Below are 21,653 nucleotides of genomic sequence, written 5' to 3' on the forward strand. Positions count from 1 at the left end.
GGAGCGAAACAATCGCATACGAAACGTGATAATCGAGGTGTCGGTAGCAGCACCGGTGCTGCAGGTGCAGTGAAGTGGCCGAGTGGCAGGAGTGTGCACCGCCACCAAATGGCAATTGGATTTGGCAAATGGAACCAGCACGATAGCTCAGCTCGATCGTTGCACATCGTTGTTTATCATTTTTGGCATTGGAATTTGGAGAAATTGGTCGCGGTTTGTTGATTGTTCAATTGCCATCGCTATCTGCTGGTAAACAGCAGCAGCTCCATAACGAAACGAATCAGTTCAGAGTGCTCGAGAAGATGGAGTGAACTGTAAACTCGAAACTATCTAAGTAAACAAGAGTCCTAGTTTTGAATATAGCGATACAGCTTGAAAATAACTGGGTCAGCGCCATGAGGGCTATACAATATGTATATTTATACGTGCATTTTGTTGTCCAAAAAGGATTGAAAGAATAGAAAAAGAACAAAATTATCTAATTTAAACGACAATCTAATATTTCCTATAATTGACTAAGATTTATTGTATGTAACGAAACCTATTGAGTTGTGAAATAGCAAAAGAATTTAAGTATATAATATTATCTATTTCAATCACCGTAGATTTGGAGTACGTTACTATGTTATTTAGATTTTAAGGCTCATAAGGCCTTATAAAAAATAGTATTATACAATATAAGTTTAAATTCAAAATTTAGTAGGATAATGTTGGTTTGAAATCCTATTTGAAACCAAATCGCAGCTGACAGTAATCTGGAGTTTAAATGAAAAAGATGGTTAAGTGAATGTCGCAGAAATTTGTTGTTGCAGCTATTGAACTCTACTCCATTACTTTTTCTGAAACCGCACCATTTGACAATTGAATCATGTCTTATGATAAGAAATGAAACGTACACGTTAAGCATATAAGTTGAACACTGATCGAATCCAATGAAATTCTTCGTGGTCTGGCTCATGTGCCATCCATCGCACTTAAATAGAATGTAGGTAATCAGTCTACGAGTATTTTTAGTCTTATCAATTTAACCGCTAGCGTCCTTGATACAGTAAATGACTTGTTCATCCAAAGCTCAATAAGATTATTGAACCTCAAATGAGATTATTTATAATTACAGCGTAGTAGAAATCAATGAAATAAAAAACAAAGAAAAGAATTAAAAAGGCTTTCACTGCAATTGGTACATTCCATGAACCAGAACAATGCTGCACTAAGACTGCATTCAGAACAAACCTTTTATAATTCTATAAATTCGAAGACGTTTATGATACGTAAACGTTTTATGATACTCATTAAAAGAGAGATTGGAGGACGATTTGTGTTATGCAAACTTCTACTGCAACGGCAGTCGTAGTACTGTTGGTTTCATGCAACGAGATGCCTTTCTTGATGATTTACACAAAACGAACACGATTCAAAATCGTATATTTTGTACTTTTTTCTGTGTTTAATCATCGAAAATTTTCAACAAATCATTGAAAGTTTTTTTTAACCATTTTCATGCCTTCATATCGTAGAATAATGCCTTTAAAATCTCCCAATATCATCTGTGCGAGATAAATTTAAACGATTTCCTAGGGTATTGAACCTTACAATTTCATCCCCAGATGAAACATTCGCATTCGCAATGAAAACACCTGGCCCCGTCGCCACAATGGCATAAATTCATACGAAAACATCCTCTCCCCAAACCACCGTTCCCCTGAATTCCGTTCCAATTAACAGCACACAATCCGGAGGCACTATTGGGTTTACGGTAACGAGGCTACCAGCAGCAGCACAGCACCGTGCCCGCTGCTCGAACGGTGCCGGATAGACGCTCCGCGAAACCACCAATCTCGTTGGCGTAACACCTCGTATAACTTCGTATCGTTATCATCGATCGAATCTCCAGAAGTGTCGCCCAACGGCTGTCAGTCGACCATTTGAGCGAGCGAGCGAGTGCGCGCGGATGCCACACCAACTGGAAACCGTTCATCCAGCCGGCCCCCCGGATGTTGGCACTGATGACATGGTGCGCAACCGGATACCATTGTTCAGACGAGGATGGCTGCAGGGGACACGGCAAGTGACAGCAACGGCTCTGTCGCGTCTCTATGCAAACCATCCTTTACTCGTCCGCCTCGACGGGACGTGGACAATCGAAAGACCGTGAGCCTGTGACTGCGACAGCCGACAGTTTAATTTATATGTAAATTTTATCAATTGAAGTTAGCTGCCGCGCAATGGCCCCTTGTTGGATTGGTGCAACGATCGGCCAGGTTTTCCCCTTTTTCGTCCCAAGGACCCTAGGTCGTGATGGCAGCCCGGTGGTAGTTCCCGCGAAAGAACATTCCGCGTACCGCATTCGACCCCAAAAATCAATGCACGAGAATTCCGCCTGGAATGCCTAGGAGTGAATGGCGTATGGTCTAATGAGGCCGAAAGGCGATTCCAACATGAAAGCTCCTGGAGCACCACACATCAGCTGATGAGTTTTCCATCGCCGTGGTATGGGTTTTTCCTGTTTGCTTGTCCATTTGCTCGCCGGTCAGGCGGTAACCACTGGCCCTCGGTAAAAAGGGTTTTTGGGAATCAGGTTAATGTGTCTCTCTCTGTGATGCCAGCTAGATGGTGGCCGTGGTTGGCTTATCGGGCCCAAACATGGCTCCATTTCGGGACCGCCGGATCGTCGCGATAAGCGCCCAGCAAACAGTTACATTTTCAAATTAGCATTAATTGCTGTGAGGTGGACGAGATTTGGCGAGCGTAGTGGCGAGCAGATTGTGAATTGAACCGTTCACTGCAAAGCATTTGCCATTGCGGTCAGATTGGTTCTCTCTTTGAACAGTTGATCTCGATGGTCTTGAGATTGTGTGGGAAAGCGTTGATTAGATAAACGATTTTCAAGTTTCCCCTGGTAATTGCTATTCAATATTTATTTAATCGTAGGATCTCGTTCACTTAACTTGTTAGTTAAATGTAATAAGCAAACACTTTGATCGTTTGTTCTTGTTACTGTTCAAGAATTGTTGTGGTTCAAGGCGCAACAAAAACCATTCATTTGCAATTCAAAGCAACGAATACATCAGTCAAAATATTGCCCATCACTGGACACTACTTTTGTCCATTTTCGATCAGAACGTTCTTTGTCTTTAACGACAAAATCTCCGATTCTAAGCAGGAATTTTATTCAAATAAAAGAAGGTTTTTAAACTTCCCCGCAAAATAAACTTTTCTGGCACAAACCATTTCTAACTCGAGGAAAAAATATGTTACAGTTAATATTATGAGTGGTAACCTATTGCGTTTTAAGGGTATTTAATAATACTTTAAAACGACATAGCGTATGGGGCTGTGAACCTTCCTCCAAATAATGGCGCCATCGTTAAATAGAATCGAAAGAACTAAGTTACAAATCCAATAATATTCTACGTTCTATGCTGTGAACAGTTGAAATGTCTTATGACCTTGAGCAAGATTTTGCGACACGCTTTAACAGGATTGATGACTTTAGATTGATAAGTAGGTAATGATGCGAGATGATTGCATTTTGCTCAAGCGGTAAATGAGGGAAAGTTACATCTCCTTAATGCACCAACGGTGCACAAATGGGCTCCTCAAGAGATCCTTACTCACGTCATCCACTAATGGGAATAATTGCATTTTTTCATCTAACTTCGCATCCTACACCTCAGCAGGGAGATGGCGGGCACTTGAAAAGTGGGAAAATTTCGTGTGAAACGAAATGAAAAATCGCGGATTTTCCTCTCATTGCACTAGCACCAGCAGTGCAATTGACATCCGGATAGGCGCAAGTGGGCGCAGGTTAGCATCGTACCACCCCGCCTCAGCATGCAACACCGATCATAATCATGGCTAATGAGGTTGGTGGATGCCGGAAGCGTTTTGTCTCGTCATGCAACAGGGACAGGCACTCTAACTACAAGTGCTAAAGGATAGCACAGGGAACGGGAGCAAAAAGTTTACTCTTTCCCCTTTCGTCATGAGGAGTCATTGATTTGATTACAGAACGGCTGGGGTGGAATCCATGAGGATGTGGAGAGTGCTTTAATGTTTACTAAGAAGATTATCAAGCGATTTGCGAGCGAGCGTTGCTTTTGGGAGGGGGGAAGCGATTAAGCGATATTCGATTAAAAAGATTATTCGATTGTCTAGGGGATGGAACCCTCCGCTTGGTGACATTGGAACCTACCGATTCGGCGAGCTGTTTGAGCGAGGCGTTGATTTTGTCCGGATTCCTTGGTGGAGGCTCGGGCGGTTCCGAGGCGGCGGCCATAGTGACGGTTCCGGCCGTACCGTTTAGCTGCATTCCAACCAGGCGCAGGAAGGAGTTCACTGTGTCATCGTTGATGGCAGTCTGCAAAGGGTAATCGAAATCGTCAGTCAGTATTCGTTAGCTGATCGAGCCCAACGATTGGGCTGGCATTTCGCATTCGCTTCGCTGATTTCTCTCCAACAAACATCAGCTTCTCTCTCTTGTTCTCTCGGTCAGCTATGTATCTCGAAGTCGAGTCTAGGATTAAGTAAGCGGCATTCACGAACAACGCACCACCGAAACAAGAAGCCAACGAGTGAAAGAGAGACAGAGAGACAGAGAGACAGAGAGAGAGAGAGAGAGAGAGAGAGAGAGAGAATGAAGGAAAAGAAAGAGGAAACGCTTCATTCCACTAGAAAAGTCGAAGAAAGAAGATGGAAAACACATGATCAATAAAGAAGAAGAAGAAGTAGAAAGAAATAACAAATTTAGCTGCCACAACATCGACAAAATACTTGAAACCGAAGAGAAAAGGAAAAAGAAAGAGAGAAACAGAGCGAGAGATGACAAATAATGAAACAATGTAACGCGCGAGTGTTTCTGGGAAAGATGTGAGTTTGTGAGTTGGGTAAGAACCCGATCTTGACAGCGCCTAGGAAACGGCTACTAGAGATGTGTTGTGATGTGTTTCTTTTTTTTTTGCAAACGCGAGTCGCTTCCGCTGTCAAAAGCTTGACAGAAAGGCGGGGGAATTTCCTTGTCGCAGCTTCCCCTCTTCGTCGTCTGTCGATCCCGTTAACCCGCACGACACCATAAGCCCATCATCTCCTTGGCGACGACAACGACGACGGTGACTCTGACAGTTCCAATGATAAAAGTTCCATTTGTGTCTGCAAAAATGGTGTCCCCGTCCCCCTCACCCGGTTGCTCTCGATAGCAACCGAATGGGGCCAGCGCTGGGGAGGAAAACAATGGCTTTTCCTCGAGGCGAACAGAAGTTGGAAAATTGCACAAAGGATCACCCTCGGCCCACTCACCCTGCCCCCGAAGAGGAAAGTTGTTTTTCTGTCCAGAAAATCGATCCATCCGAAGCCCGGGATCGAGTGAGCTTCAAACTGTTGCTCCATTCCACCACCATCACCAGGAGCAGCAGCAGCATCACCACATCGAACTGGGTCGTATCCGGCGTTGCAGCGTCTGGTGGCACAATCCGATAGCCGATTGCTTCCCGGGGTTCCCCGGTGTTAGGTATCGTTATGTAAGGCCATGTTTCTGATGATGCACACTCACGTTCCTTCCCTTCGTCGGAAGCATGTCGGATCCAGATTGCACGACGAATCGTCTCCCAAAGGGAGCACCACGCACCTGCCTACGGCTCAACACTGGCCGTCAGGTCAGGTAGGGTGCTGCCAACCTCGGATCGATTCTAATTAGAGCGTCTTGGGGGAGTGGGAAAGAAAGAGAGAGAGAGAGAGTGTGGAAATGCACGGCAAGAGTTGCATGAATTATGCTTCAGCAGCGTGGCCAAAATGTGCATGGAATTTTTATTAGTTTTCCAGTTCGCCGCTGGCTCCATTTTCTAGGCTGTGGCACGCGCGCGCTACGGAACATTGGATGCACGGATTTATGACCACGGTGGCCACCCGCCAATGCCTGAGCCGAGGTTTAATTTTCATTCGCTGCGAAAGTAATTTATTGGAGGGGCGCCCTCCCGAGACTTGCGGCCTGCGAGCTGTGGGTTGAGGTTACGGTTGCGCCACGCAAAGAATGTGTTTTCAAAAAGGATTCCCGGGCAGCCACCGTCGCTTGGCAATTGCTTCTATTTATGACACCGCCGCGACCGGCCGATACGATTTACCGGAACGGCTTATGATGGAACGTGGAGGGTCTCGAATGCTTTTCTCAAAATGGAGGACGGCGAAGGATAACAATGGAATCTCGGGTTCTGTCTCCCCCGGGAGGAACACAATAGATTTTGCATTGCATTCCACAGTGGTGGGCGCGATGAAAGGCAAGCTTTGCTAATGGTTCCTCCCTGCCCGGCCCATCCTACTGAGTACTGGAAGGCATATATGCATAAATCCGTATTCAGGACCTTCCACGACCTTCCACCGGGATACCTGAAAGCGCAGCTCCAAAGCTCAGTTGCTTAAAATGAAAGTCAGCGAAAAGGGAGTGAGAGAGAGAGAGAGCAGTGCCGTGAATGTGTTTGTTGGTGCGCGGTTCTTGAAAATTGCAACAATAAACGTTCACGTGGATCGTGGGTTTGTTGGCTTCGTATATGCTCTTCTTGGAAGCCGCGCCATCGTCCCTCATCATCGGTGGACCTACTCGTCCATTATTGTCCTAAGATCGGCCTTGCTGGAAGGGTCTCGTTCCACGGTTCCACGTAATACGATACGCTACGGCATCCTGGTGGCAGCACTCTCGATGGGACGGAGAAGATTGATGGTAAAAGTCGACGAAGGGACTCGAACTTGCGGTAACCGCAATCTTCCTTTGCTTTACATCAAACTCAAGTCGCGCAGATCGCTTACACTCTCGGCTGCCCGGTCCGTGGGTTTGTGCGTTGGCATGAATGATTTATGCTGATGCTTAAAGGCCGATATTGTCGAGAACCCCCAAACCCACAACCCCCAAAGTTTGATGCCTTTGGTTAGGCATGATGTCATAAATCAGCATCACTTTACTGGCCAACCGAAGTGGGGGTAGTGGCCGTTCGATGCGTTCCCGTTGCAGTTGGAGAGCACATATAATGGAGAAATAATTACGTTATTTCCCCGCTCGGCAGTCTGCATGACTGTGCTACAAACGTTAGCACGCATCGAGTGAAAAACACCTCGAGCATCGATCGATTTTCGGTAACAGGTTGGTCGCAGCACCTGGAGGGGAAGTTAAGGATATAATCCAAAACTCCCCAGAGAGTTCTCCGGAACCCGATTCCGGTGAGGTCAAACGGGATGATACCGGGTGGATACATTTATTGGACATTCGTGCGTAGAATGCGTGACGCCGGGGCTCGTTGCAAGCGATTGGGTGATTGCGAAGACGGCGCATCCCCCCCCCCCCCCCCCCCCTCAAATATCCGGTCATAACGGGTGTGCATGAGTCAGTGAGCATGCCAGGTTGAATAAATGATTGGAATGCGTTGAATCTTTAGTCGAAAACATGCGTTGGATCCTTCTAGAGGCAGAGAGGCAATCATTGTGTATTGGGAGGAGGAATAGTATGGCTTCGCTTCCTTTCTTCGGTATAAACGGATACCGGAAATGGGGCCTAATGTGACAGAGTGCTGGGTCAGCGTTTTGATGGAAATTAATTGCGACGTAGGTATGCGTTTGGATCGATGATACGCACGCTTCAATGGGAGGCAGTTACGCTGTATTCGAAGAAAAGTAATTTCAAATATGATACCAAATAGTCAGCACTTTGATTTGAATAACTTCACTAGTAGAATGCTGATGCTCATACATTGATTCAAACATAGATTACGATTAACTTGATGAATTCTCGATGATTATTTCGAATATAAAGTGCTTGCTAGATTTATAGTCCTTCTAATCTTCTGCTTTACAAATTGCTCTGGTTTCGCATCCAGTAAAAACTTCGTATTCGTAGACACTATAAACAAACAGCATTTATCATCCAGCTCTTTCTCAAGAGGTACCAACTGGCAGCTAATGGCAAGAGGCACCTAACGGTAGCTCACAAAAGTATATGGTGAGCAATATGGTGAGACATCTTTTTGGCCTAGCAATGCGCATCTTTATTCCAAGTTTCGTACTCTCATAATTGATGTACGTCGAGCTACTTAGCCTAAGCTTGGATTTAGGCCGGCACTAAACTATGCCTGAATCTCCACCATTAAGTTAATTCCACCTTACTCTTAGGTACCCATACTGTATCCTGGTTCTACATATGATAGAGTTTGCGCCAGTAGAATGGTTTACTTGCTTCGCTGTGATAATACTTTATGGTCCGCAGTATAGTTTGAGGAAACAGGCTGTTTCTTTAGTGTAACTTTATTGTGCTGGGAACCTATTCCTAGTATTTCTTTTAACTTTGTTTAATTTATTTACGGTTCACTGGCATCCTGAATTGATTGTTGCTGTTATCATTTCATCTATATGTGGTAGAGGAACACGTATTCACAAAAGGAATAAGTTTCCGGCTCGCGGCCTACACAGAAATAGAAAGAAATGAGATGGGTTCGCTTACGGGCAACTTGCAACAATCGATCAAATGCTGTCACCGAGTTTCCAATTTTCCATCGCAGACAAAACACGTCCTCGCTCTGTCAGGATTTATTTTTCTAATGATCAAGATTTCCGATGGCAGTTCCATTATGGGCGAAATGCTATGAAACTTTATCCATAAACCATCCCACCACAACAAACCATTTCCCTAATGTCCTGATGTTCCTGTCGCCTGATGACGTACAGTATCGGCCGACGGATCGATATAAATCTGATCAATTCGAACCCTTCTCTCATCGCACACGCTACCCCAGCGCAACCCACGGTACGTGAAGCACCGGGTAAGCGAGTAGTCGTCGACCAGGAAAAACATTATCCCAATTCCAAGAAGAATCCCGTGCGATTGGTTTTCGGATGTGAAGGAAGCGGCGACGCAAGGAATGACGTTGTCTGGTGTTTGTTTGGCTGTACAACAGGGACCTGTACGACGGGCCCTAGCCTTAGGCTGTTTGGAAGGCGTAAACATGGGACAGCGGTCTCAGATCTCGCGGTCTCTTTGCCAAAGGCGTGCAGCTTACGCCGGCAGCACAATGAAGACACGCGTCGGGATTTATATTATATCCTTCGTGACCGCAGCGTTCCCTTGGTTTTGCGCACTTTTTACCGTTCTTCGACCTCAATCCGCCTCAACCTCAAGTGCCAACTCGTGGCGAAGGATCAGTTGAAGCACTTTTCAAGTAGCGAGCCCTGCGGAAAGGGAGGAGTAGCGCGTATTCCAAGTAATTCCAACCATTTCACCAGAACAACAGGTGGGCTGTTGGTGCAGGTGCCCTGTAGCTTGTTTCTACTTTCGTTGCTTGGAATCGTGGGGACGTATTTTTGAAGAATTTGATCAAAACTCTTGTTAGATAACTGGAATTGTGGAGCTATATGGGCTCGGGGTCGGTCTGTGATACTAATTATTGAAAGAAAGTAGAGTGAAATTCTTTGTAACTTGAGGAGATGGTTTTCCAAGCATTAACACTCTCGGGTAGCCGTTTGTTGCGTTTTGTTACGGTTTCTAGGGTAGAGTGACAGAATGTTAAAGTTTATTGCACCGAAGTTCGGAAACTCTCCGAAAACCATTCACCACAATAAGGTGCTTCGTCCCAGTAGGAACTTGTTTGGCGAGAGCTTGCCGAAACTTTCCCTATAAATCCTAATAAACGACGATAACGATGGACGAACGATGGGCGACTGGACGGGTACCCGGTGCGTAGGTTTAGAACTCTCTGAAGCGTTTGCGAGACCAGAGCGGTCTCTCAAGACAAAATAACCAATTTAATCCCCTCGGCGAACGGGAACGTGAAGACGAAAGTGACGCTGAGTTTACGAAGGATTTTCCGTCAGCTTGTTTTTACAACCGGCACAAACTTGCCCGGCACTCACCCTCCCCCCCTCCCCTGGAATGATGACCCAGCCGGGCTCTGGGCTGCTCTGGATCCACAGATTAACGGCTGTTTGTTTACGGAAAGTGTGTTTCATCTGGTGGGGAGAAATGTAGGAAAACAGTTACTGGAATGTGGATTGTGGCTCTCGGTCCAGCTGTAAGGTGTGTTTGGAGTTTGGTAAGAGCCCAACTTTCACTGGCGACGGACGGTGTAAGAATTGTGTCTGGTTTGAGATGAGCAATTCGGTGGCGGATGTGTAGTACACCCGAACCACCACCAGCGTAATCTGGTTGGGCAACTGGTTGCCCAACGTATGGTATTGTAGAAAGATGAGAAAGTAAAACCAAAAACAAATGTCAAACCATCCGAAAAGTTAAGAGAATTTTGAAAAAGAAAAGGTAAGAATGGATAAATTTTGTTACTCAATCTACGTTTACAATAATTTAGCAAAAGCCAAAACACTAAGCAACAGTGAGGGGTGTACCCAGCGAGGGAAGTTGGTAGCAACAGCTGTCCCGAGAAGTGGGGTTCGTGTTGCCAGCAACTCCACTCCTGGCACTTGAAATTGGAATATTGTATCAAAACTCGTAAAGCACAATGCGCTCTAAAGGTCCTAAAAGGCCGAAACAACGAGAAAGATACGTACGTAAAAGCGTAACGGAAAACTCGACTCAACACAAATGGAACAGAAAATGGCAAACATCTACCAATGGGGGTGTTTTATAGAAGAAAAGGAGATCGAATAATAAAATACAGGAAAATGGCGACGATTAGATTGGAATAGCAAAGTTCAATGAGGGAATATTAGTTTAGAATTGATCGTAAAAAGGGATAATCCAAATTAGATAATCAAACGGAATGATTAAGGAATAATTTCCTTCCAAAAACGATTTTCATAAAAAATGTATATCACTTAGTTGAAATAGCTTTCACCCTCTCATACTTTTTACCAGCTTTTCTAGCTCATGATCAACGCGACCAAGAATCTGGTAATGGGCATGTGATAGCTTGAAATCTTACAAATTATTTCACATTTTCAACAATTAACGAACCAAATGCTCCTCAAAGGGAGAGTGCATTTACTTGGTGATAGTATAAAGTGAAATTGTAATCGAAAACTATTCGAGTTTTCCTCTCGAAAAGTGCTCTCCAATTAGCCACAACCGTGCTGCAAAGCTGCAAACGAGAATGTTGTTTGTCGCCATCATGATGATGATTCGTTGGTGTTGGCCAACTGCACCTGAACGTGGGTACGGCGAAGGATTTGCCGTACGAATCCGAATCCGTTCACAAAAGCTGCAAACAACTTTGGAGCGAAAACGGCCAGCAGGTTCACTGCACGGGGGAAGAGGAAAACAGGAAAAAGGGAAATGGGATTTAACACGGGAAAGCAACGAAGAGAACGAAGATTGCAACAAAGTTACAACGGGCAACGGTAAGGTCAGGCATACTCATAATATGTATGGAAGTTCCCGAGAAGTTACAGAGAGAGAGAGAGAGCGAGCGAGCGAGTGAAGGAAGGCAAAAAGGGGGTTTGGAGGTGGTTTTTGGATTAAAAACTAAAAACCTTCTCAAATATCCGGTGAAACTCCCCCAGCATCGAACGTCGGTCGTGGTGGCGCGGCGGGCTGTGAAAACGCTGCTGGAACCTGCCTTACGAGCTAGTCACCGCGTTCCGCGTATAATCCGGAAAATCTTCCGTTTTTCTCCGTCCGCTAGCGACGCACGCAGCCAGTCTTGCGGGAAAGACGCCTTTCGCCGTTTGGTGGTTTGACGTACGATGGTGCTTGGGACGTCGTTTGGACACTCAATTCACCATTAGCATGCTTGGCGGCTGCTGTGGATTGGGTGCGACCACATGGAGACTTTGATAAACTTTGATCGAACTTCGACCGCATCCACCGGGACGGATGCTCATTCGGAGGACATACACGGTAGTCGCCCTTTGGTGGAATGCTTAATCCTTTGACCGGTTTTGACTTTTCTGATCCGATTAATGTCTTTTCGCGGTGGCGCAAGTGCCACCGGGAGTGGTGGCGGAAAGAAATTACCGGTGATGGGTATTATTTTGCGATTCTTTTTCCTTTCCAGGATTGGACTCCAGCATGTGTGGGACCACCTGCCAGGGACAGGGCGGAGGGAGGGACCATGGTTGTGGGAAAAAGAGGTGGGAGAAATCAGAGAAGAAAGTTTTGTGAAAAGTTTTCTCCTTCCTTGCGCGATCGATCACGTTCATATCGTTGTCGGTGCTGGTTGAAGTTGCTCTTTATGCGAGTCCGTGACGGGGCAACAAAGTCCCCTTAACCGAGAACTCGCATCACACATACACTCACACATACACAGCAGACTTTCCACAGCTTCTGCTCAATCCTCGACAACAACTCATTGATCAAAATTGAAGAAATCGAATAACACTCGTTGAGACCGACCTCTCGTCGGCATCTGCCACTCTCTCGCTCTCTATGGAGTGCGCCAGCAAGCCAACAGATGCAATTGGCCTCCACGAGGCCAATTAGCTGAAACTGCACCAACTGGTGGAACCTGGTGTGTTCCGAAACTCACCTCACACGGTTATACGATTGCAGAAGGAAGAAGGCTACCGAGCAGCTAACGATCAACTTCCGTGCTATCGGTTATGATTGGAACTTGGATAAACTATGCTACGGTATGCGGTCAGTCGCGCGTCTGCCGACGGTTTCGAGGTGCCTAGGTGCCTAGTGAACGTGTTGTTGGCTGGATTTCTGCAGCTGCATACCGGAGCGGTTCCCACTGGTTGCTATCGGTAGAAGTAGAAGTGCTTCCAGGCGAACCTCTGGCAGAAGATCAGAGAGTATCTGAAATGAAAGGAAATAGAACAGGGGGGAAACTATAATTAAGCAGCTCGGACAACTTGTTGGCAGAAGCAGAAAGCAGTGCAGAACAATGCGCTTGTCTTTCGTAAAAAGGATGCAAAGGGGAAATCCTTAATAATTGATATAAAAGCAATGCCAGAGGCGAAGTGAATACCATTAAAATGGACTTTTTTGCCGGTTGTGATTTCAGTGTCGACAGAAATGAAATATAACCTGGTATGTGCCCAACCTATTTGACGCTGTAGACTCTCTTGTGGATGGATTGTGAGATAATTCTCTTTGATATTCTTTTTACTTTGATGGCCATTCCATAGGTTAGTGGACGCAAAAGTCTGTCCTGAGTAGACTGTTCCCGAGTTCAGCGAAGGTTATGAAGTTGTTGGTTCCAAGAAGCATTCTGATGAGCCATGCTAAGTCCAATTGAACTCGCAATCGCAGAAAAAGTCATCTTATCCCCACCTCGCACCAACCGATAATGAGCACTTGCGATGGGAACGAGAAAGACATCGACCGTCTGAAGGCATCGCAACGAGCAAAAGCCAGTTCGGATCGGAGTTCTAGCGCTATACTTTCCACTGAAGGCCATGCTGTAGCGTGCCAGCACAGCCTAGCGACCAGTCTGGCGCAAATAAATTGTATTTTATTATCCTCGCTCAGGGTCAGCTGCTCGCGGACCGGCAAAGGTCCACCGAAACTGGAATCGAACTGGATATCATGGTGGGTATCGATCCGGTGTCATCATGAGACATGTTCGCTTTTTCTATGGCTTTCTCTGCGTGACCCCAAACTAGGCCGGTAGCCGGTCGTAGAAGCTGGCAGCTGACAGTTTATTGCTTTGGCCTGTGTTATTTCATTTAAATGTCGAGTACGGCATCGTTTACCATCTTCCGGCTTGAGTACCACCACAGACACGATAGTAGCCAATGAAAGCTCATTCGAAAAAGGTCATCAAATTGGGCTTTGAACCAGTCGCGCGGATTGTGACTTAAAACTGCGGAATTAGATAAGATGGTTGAATGAGACGATTGGCCCAGTTTTTGGGGCATTATGATGAAGATGTCGCTGCCCTCATTCTGACAACCTTATCTCTTATTTGGCTGAATGACCAAACCGACCGAGACTTTCCAAGCATTTTATGGTCTAGTGCTTTCGCCATTAAACATTCTGGGGTCCAAAGGAATTCGTATCTGCTTGAATAAACTCGGTGCCAGAGACTCCGATGGGAAATTTTCATGCCACGAATCAATAGAACACAACTTTGCTCCATGGGTCCCCCGTTGATTTGTTTGTTCTTTTCATTCCGATGCGGAGACATAAAAAAACATTGCTCAGTTCTGAACACTGAACACTGGTAGAAGCAGCAGCAGCAGCAGCAGCAGCTACCAGCATCTCTGCCGCTTGCTTTATGGTGGGGTTTTTGGCTAATTGGAAGAAATAACCAGGGAACCAAAGAGAGAAAATCCACTTCTCTGTTTCGCATTTTCATTGCAGCTTCGTCTACTCCTTCACTTCGCAACTGCTTTCCCAGCTGTTTAGTTGACAGGTTTTTATACGATTCGATGGCAAAAAAAACGGATTGTAGTTCTTCGAAGTAAATCCTCATTAAAATGTACTCCGCAGCGGCGCGTGGGTTACCGAGAAAATGTGGGTTATAAACTCGAAACCCTGCGGTGGACATTGCCGCATCCACGGTCTTTTATCATTATGCAATCCGACCTTTGGGACCGGGTGGTTCTGGTATAATATTTGGTTCACGCTTCATGGCACAGTTTAAATGTAATTCCCCCCTGCCAGTTCCATTCGCAAACTGTGCACTGGGTGTTTCGAGATTATCTCATTTGTTTGTGTCACGCTGGCTCGCTGGTTTGGTTGATTAACAGATATTGTAAGGGGTGCTAGGGTCTCCGATTGTTTTTTTAATTTGAATATTACTCAGACTCCATCGTGAGAACAAAACCAGAAGGAGATAAACATTTTATGTCAGGTATTCCAGACATGATGGTGCTGGTACGATGCTTACAGAATGTACAACATGTTCTAAAAAATGAGCATTGTAATACTTGTATCAAAAAGTCAAAACCGACAAACGCTCCAAGGGCGAAAGGCGTGGAGGAGGATTCCCGACAACTACCACTCGAGCTTCACGCGCAAATGAACGGATAATTAAGGATGTTAATACGGATGTTAATCTAACGTACCGACGAGCAGGCCGAGTGGCTACGCCCCTCCCGTATGCGCAGCAGGGTTATAGCTGGGCTTATCCTTCGTGCCGCAAAAAGCGAAGTGCGGGAGGTAAGGTGTCTACTATGTGGCCGCCCACCACTCATGTTCTATCGCATATTAAATGGACTTGGGTGGAAGTACATTCTCTTGTACGCGGCTCGTGCTAAAACGGGGCAACATGCTCATTAAATGAAGAGCAGCAGCAGCAACAGCAGCCGCCCGCCCCTGTCCAGACGAGGACGATGCCATCCAATGGGACCATTACCGTGTAATCAGGGCACATAAACCCTGTGCCAGGTCTGGCTACGACTTGCCACTAAAATGATGTTGTGGTTTTGCCAACCAAATGGACAGCACTGGAGCCTGGGTTCAAGAGGATGAACGACAAAAAATAAAACAGATGAACAGCATTTAGCATCTCGAGATGAAGCACTCGGGTAGAGCGAGTGCGAAGGATGAGGGAAAATTCAAGAAGTACCCCACCCAACCCCAGTGACAAGCATTTTAATCAAACTGATTGATTTACATCCCTGGCGGAGGGTCTCTTTCACTCAAAAGAGGACGAGATGTTAGAGTGTAATGTTTTGCATTTTTAATGAAACATGAATGTTGCGAGAAGAGAACAATGACTGCTGCCAAACCTTAGGGTATTTCCTGTATTTAACACTTCCATTTCCAAGCGACGTACAATTCGCCAAAAATTCAAACGAAAGCGAACCTTCCTTTTTGGTTGTTTCCGCCATCCGAAAACCGCATAAAAGTATGGCCAGCGCCAACATTGCATTCGCCGAAGTCAGCCGAAACAGCGTCAGAAACCGCCGCGTTCATTACGTAAAAAGGTAAGTATGAGCCCCCGCCGGAACATTTGAATTTATCGTCATTCACATCGTTCGCGGCTTCAAACCGACGCCTCGGTTACCGTGTACACAGGATCGGCGGTTGGTGAACCATTTTCGGAGCGGGCGTATTCTTGCTGTTGCTGCTGGGTACCGAAAAGGTAAAGTACACCGTCTCGAGAGGCCTCGAGTTGTGGCGGTTCGGCGCTACGTGCTAATGGTACACGCTCGCCATAACTGGCACACATAGCCAGGGCAACCGCTGCGCAACGGCCATTCTCGGTGATGGGACTGCCTTTAAAATGGTTCTTAGTTTTTGGAGAAGTTTTCTGACGCTGACTAGCGGCTGGTGCTACTGGTGCTGCTGCCAGACTTGAATCGCTAATTTCGTGAAGCGAAAAGCGGTGAGATGGTTGCGCTACGCCGTTCGGAGAAAGCTCGGGCACGATGGTGCCGTTGAGCTGAGATCGTCAGCAATAAAGCAACGGAACGTGGGCCCCGAATACCAATGATCATGGTGGTTGGTTGATGTTGGCAAATGACAACAACCGGGGGTGCAGTTGTGTTAACATTGGGGGTTTGGTTTGAATATGACTTTTAGAATGTTCTGGAAACTTCCAAAACTTTCGAAGGTTTTCGTACGTTCTACGAAGCAACATGGTGACCAACAACCCCACGGAGAGAGAGAGAGAATGATTGCATATTTTGATGGTTTTGTCGATGGTGGTTAAAGGGGTTACCATAAAACGTGACACAACACTCATTAGTGGTTCCGGCGCGTTTTGTAAGTGAACCGTTCATTGTCGTCATTTTTCATGCCGCCGACAACAGGATATAACTGGCTCTCGTTCGCGAGCACTAATTGCAGAGCATTAGGGGCATGTTCGGTGGAACCTCATGGAATTGTCGTTGGGCTTTCCGGCCTAACGGGATTCGTTTGTTCGCCGAGTTATGAATACTCGCTCCAAATGGTTCCCATTCTGGAGACTTTTCTACATTATTGATGAGCCTGAGAAGGAGCATCAAGGAGGTTGCCTTTTGTGAGAACAACAATAAGAAAATGTTTTCAAAAACTGCTGATCAGCAGAACAAGACAACAACACACCACACGGCAACAGCAGTACAAAAAGCTGTGCCTGTTGGCCTTTTCAGACCACCACGACCGACGTGAACGGGCCGTGGCGTGGTTCGTTAGGCTTGCGGCACCGTAATAGTCTGGTAACCTAATTTTGTTAAGTTCGTTAGCGAGCACCACTAGAGCACGCACTGAATCGAGCGAAAATCAGGAAATCGTTCGTCCCGACCGCCGCTCGATTGGCCAGTTTTAGCTTACCAGCTTCAACGGTGCTGCTGACGTGTAATGCAAATGTTTCACAAAAGACCAGACTTTGCTTTTGTGCAGAGGAGCGCACAGCGCGTTCCCTTTCCGGCACCGGAATTGTTCGAGCGAATCCACGCTGTCGAAAGTGTTGTTTCTGATGGGTTTGAAGGGTTTATTTTGAGTTCGCGAGCAAGCTGTTTCGGACGCGGATTGAATGGAAGCTGAATTGTTGAAGGAGTTGCTGTTTGCTGTTGAAGTTGTGCTAGATTTTGTTGTTGAGCACTGTTGAACATGCTTGAGTGCATAAACACACAGCGAAATAAGTATAAATCTAGTGTTTGTTTTTTAATAATGCGACCAAAGCACACCATAAACTAGTGTCGCTCAGAACGTCCCCAGAAAGGAAACGGGAAGTTCAGTAATCCGGGAGCTCCTCCTGCAGCTCAGCGACAGCGTGAGTACGGTTGAGTCATATCTTTTCGCCTCCATAATCCATAACTAATAAAGCACACCTGGGTTCAATTAATGGAAAAATAATCTCGCTGGCTCGCGACCAGTAGATCCGCTTTTGCTATCCGGCCTTCGTTTGAGTAGCAGCAGCTTCCGTGAGGCTCTCAGGTTCGAAGCTGTTGCGGTGGTCGCATTTGTTCGATACTATGCGCTCCGCTTTACATCGGAGCAGCGTTGGCCGCAAAATAAACCCGCCACAAATTAGGTCACAGTGAAAAATGTTCGCCAGCGCACTCAGCGCACCCACTGAATGCACAGAATCGCTGCTGATGTGCCGGAAGAGGCAACTTCCAACGGTGGAACCAACGGTAAAAACTTTGCTGCACTCAGGGCCAAGCCAGGCTCGGAATCGAACGGAATTGGTTCCGGCAGGCACCACCAGTCGGAGAGCTCACCCGCACGAAGGAACCAACGCTCGCTGTCAATTTCAATTCCCACACAATGGGCCGTTCCATTAGAAAGCCAACGTCTGCGTTCGGCCGCTCTCTTTGTCCTTCGCAGGATGGTGTTCCTTCGGTTTCACTTCTGTCTCCACTTCCGGGCCCACCAAGGGCGTGAGTTGGAGAGTTTTCGATGAAAACTCCATTTACGGCGGTGGTGGGTGAAAACCACCCCATCGGCACCCAATGGATGACCATCTGTGGGTGGGGATAGTGTGTATAAGCAAATGTGTGGGTGTGGGATTTTCGGGAAAAGGGTCCCCAGCGGTCCCCAATGGTCGGTCAGTACCTTTGGGCTTCACCAAATTATGATTGTCAAGGCTTTTAAGGGGGTGGACGGAATGAGTTTGATAATTTTAGATCAGATTTCCAACTGGCAGGCTTTTCCATGAGATGTAAGGCAAGAAAAACATGATTTTGAAGGAGAACCTGGAAAGCGTTTTCCTACAAATCTGCGGATAAAACAATTTTGCGTGGCGTCTCCATCGCCTGGTGGTCGACATCCGGTCGATAAGAGCGAATGGCAGCGAAAGGAAGGGAACGAAATCGATCGAAAGTTTTTGCTTTTCCAGCGAATCGCCCCTTCTCCAATATTTCTTCTCGCAGCGCTCCTTCAGCGCAGTGCCGATCCATCCAGCCCCTTTCGGAGCCTGGCGCGTATTATCCGGAAGCAGAAGACGATGGAGCAGACGATGGAGCAAGTTGGTGGCGCGTTTTATGGCTTTAGCATCATCCTACGTCTTCACCGATGTTGCTTCCATTTCCCACTTCCTCAAGTCGCACCGACAGGGACAAGGAATGAAAGTTGTGTGTCGGCGTTGATCATGATCAACGGCCAAGGTGGCAGCGGCGGAGGCTCAGGCTCTGGAAAATTGTTGCACATCGGAACCGGACCCGGGGCCTTAATCCTGAGTGAGCGCGCGGGCGAATAGGGCATCACTCAGCGAGGGGCGCAGTGTTTGGCTAATGAAATTAAACTTCCACGTTGCTGCACATAAACAAGAGTCGATTTTAATTATAATTAGGCCACCGAGCGGACGTAAAACCTGGTTCCGGTGGTGGGTTCTTGTTGCGTAAATTGCTTTTTGAGACGTTGAACTCTCGTTCCGAAGCCGGAGGGTTTCGTGAAATTTATAAAACATTCCGATTGGCATTCATCGCGACTGCGCTGGGGACGGTTTTGGAGTTTGTTTAATGGAAATAGACAAGGCAGTTGGTTATGGTAAGCTGAGCATCGCATAACACTTAGCTTACTCAATTCAATTTCACTTATTGATGACTGCTTACTGTTGCCCTCACGGCATGGATCTGTGTTAGAGATGCTCCAGCATTTCAACAGAGATGCCATCCATTCAGTGCTCGTTGCTGATGCTTCTTGTTGTTCGTTTTACTTTCGTAAACGGAACGAAAGCACACCTCGAGAAGTTGAAATGAATGCTTCACATACTCCATCTGCAGAGACACAGGATAGTGCCCTGGTGCTGACCGGTTTTATCGCTGAAAGAGCAGAGTTCACTTTCAAGTACAATTCGGACAAACCGTATGGATCAATGGTTTTTTTTCTAGAAGCCCAAATGGACCTATCCATTGATGGAGAGCCTTTGCCGCATTGCAAATGCTTTTGAATGGATGGAGATCATTGAAAAATGGAGCTGAAAGGATCGAGGCAACGGCTCGAGGTTACATTTCAATGGTGCACAACACGATTCATGATGGTAGTGCGCACTCTGAATGGCAAGAGAGTGCTCTTGCTTTATGCTGACGATGGTTGTGGCAAGAAATGGAAGCTTACCCGATTCAAAGCAAGCTTTCGTGAGCTGTGTTTTGTGGCCTTTATGTAGCAGATGTACTGCATCTCGTAAGACAGTTTTATTACTAAATCTACTGTCCTGAACCAGCTCAATGAAATCCAGACGATGCAGTAAAGAGATTCTTTAGGCTGTATGCAACTTTACTCATGGAATCGTGTTATGTATCAGAAGCACTTGAACAATTTCTTACTGGCACCTTTTTCATCCCCTAGTGGCATTTTTCATCCCTCAGTACAGGTGTAAAGAGAGTCCAGTGCATTATCACGTTTCATCGGAAAAAGCCTGAAAGCGGATCCTGCTGGCTCCGTGGTAGCAGCCATTATGGCATCCAGGATGCGCAAAAGCATATTTTACCGCACTGTCGGTTCCGCACCACTCCGAGTCCGAGTGCTCCATTGCCAATAGCCTTGACCGCGCTGACTCTTGTGCAGAGGAGTTCCACCAACGGGAGAGAGACAGAGAGAGAGAGAGATCGTTATCACTGCAGCAGGCGGACCACACCTCACCGTGCCACTTGCAACAATTATCTGACACAGCAATCATAATGTAATTGCAGTTTATGTGACCTCACCCGCCAATGCAAACTATCGAGGCCACTCACACATGTGGTCACAAGTAAAATGCCCAGGGGGAGATGGGAGGTTTATTTGCTTGGCTTTTCCATCAGAAGAGCACTGGGGCTGTTGGTGCATGCAAACGGCTTCGAGTATATTATGACCAGTGGGAGAATGTCAGCCATAACATCACACCGAGAAAGCCTCAAACACTAACGAAACATGACGAGACACGAAAAAGCCTCCAGACGGTTCGAGGTCTTCTTCTTTCACCCGATGTCGACGAAAATTATGCATTCGCAATTTGTCAAATGTCAGAAATGAAGTCCCGGTGTCAGCCCGGTGATGGGAAATCGAAAAAGCCAACAGACTAACGACAACGCAGTGACAGACGCATTGAAGTGGATCGGTTCTGCATCATCTCGTCCTCGTCCTCGTCGTTGTTGTCGTTGTTGTTGTTGTGGTTCATTTGGAAAATTGGAAAACTAATCATCTCTCACTCGCTCGCGCGCGCGGTGTGAATGGTAGAGGAAAATAAATTAAACATTGACATCGACAGCGTGAGGTCATTGCAAATGCAGCCATTGCGATGGCGAGAGAAAGAAGTGAATTTGATTAAAAATTCAACTTTACACACTCACTCCCACAATGACCGATGCGAATTGATGTCCCGGCAATGATGCATATGCTACGCTACTCGTGTGACTAGAGCCCTGAATTTGATAAATGGAACGTCGTAGTGGTCGTGAATTTCATTCGCTACTCGGCCGATAAATCAAACGCTACACGTCCGTGCTACTGGCTATGTGACTTTTATGCTGGCTGCTAGAATGGACGGATGATGGTATTGAAAGGATATTCATTCCGACTGGCCGAATGGCAAACATTGAATGCACATTCCACCTCGTAAGTCCTTCATTATCCGCCGGCCGCTACACCCAATTTCGCATCCAGCGAAGCGAAACGTCCATTTTCGGGCCGGTGCGATTTCTCGTTTCACCTCAATGCGTCAGTGAACCCAGCAAAGGATCCGGCCAACCTGACGATCCTTGTAGTTTGCCTCTCTCTCTCTCTCTCTTTCTCTTTCCTCTCGCGCTCTCTGTCGGCGTGTGCTTTGTGCTCCACCTTTATATTGAGGCCTTTGCGGATTGCTTATTTTTCCGTATTTTCTCTTCCCTCCCCACGTGTCAACATGCGATGCGATGCTTCTTCGTCGTTCCAT

At 46.5% G+C, this 21,653-nt stretch overlaps 1 protein-coding gene across 3 annotated transcripts in view; it reads right to left on the reverse strand.

Moving 5' to 3' along the window:
• Nucleotides 1-21,653, reverse strand: part of LOC126576190 (kazrin) — a 59,382-nt gene that overhangs the window by 29,327 nt on the left and 8,402 nt on the right. For all 3 annotated transcript variants that reach the window (XM_050237360.1, XM_050237361.1, XM_050237362.1), the window contains exons 3-4: nucleotides 12,447-12,718; nucleotides 4,196-4,360 (exon numbers count right to left, since the gene is read on the reverse strand). In XM_050237360.1, coding sequence (XP_050093317.1) covers nucleotides 4,196-4,312 — 117 coding nt within the window. In that variant the 5' untranslated portion in view covers nucleotides 4,313-4,360; nucleotides 12,447-12,718. The remainder of the gene's footprint in view (nucleotides 1-4,195; nucleotides 4,361-12,446; nucleotides 12,719-21,653) is intronic.

Source organism: Anopheles aquasalis, chromosome 3 (genome assembly GCF_943734665.1).
Source record: "Anopheles aquasalis chromosome 3, idAnoAquaMG_Q_19, whole genome shotgun sequence".
NCBI classification, from domain to species: Eukaryota; Metazoa; Arthropoda; class Insecta; order Diptera; family Culicidae; genus Anopheles; species Anopheles aquasalis.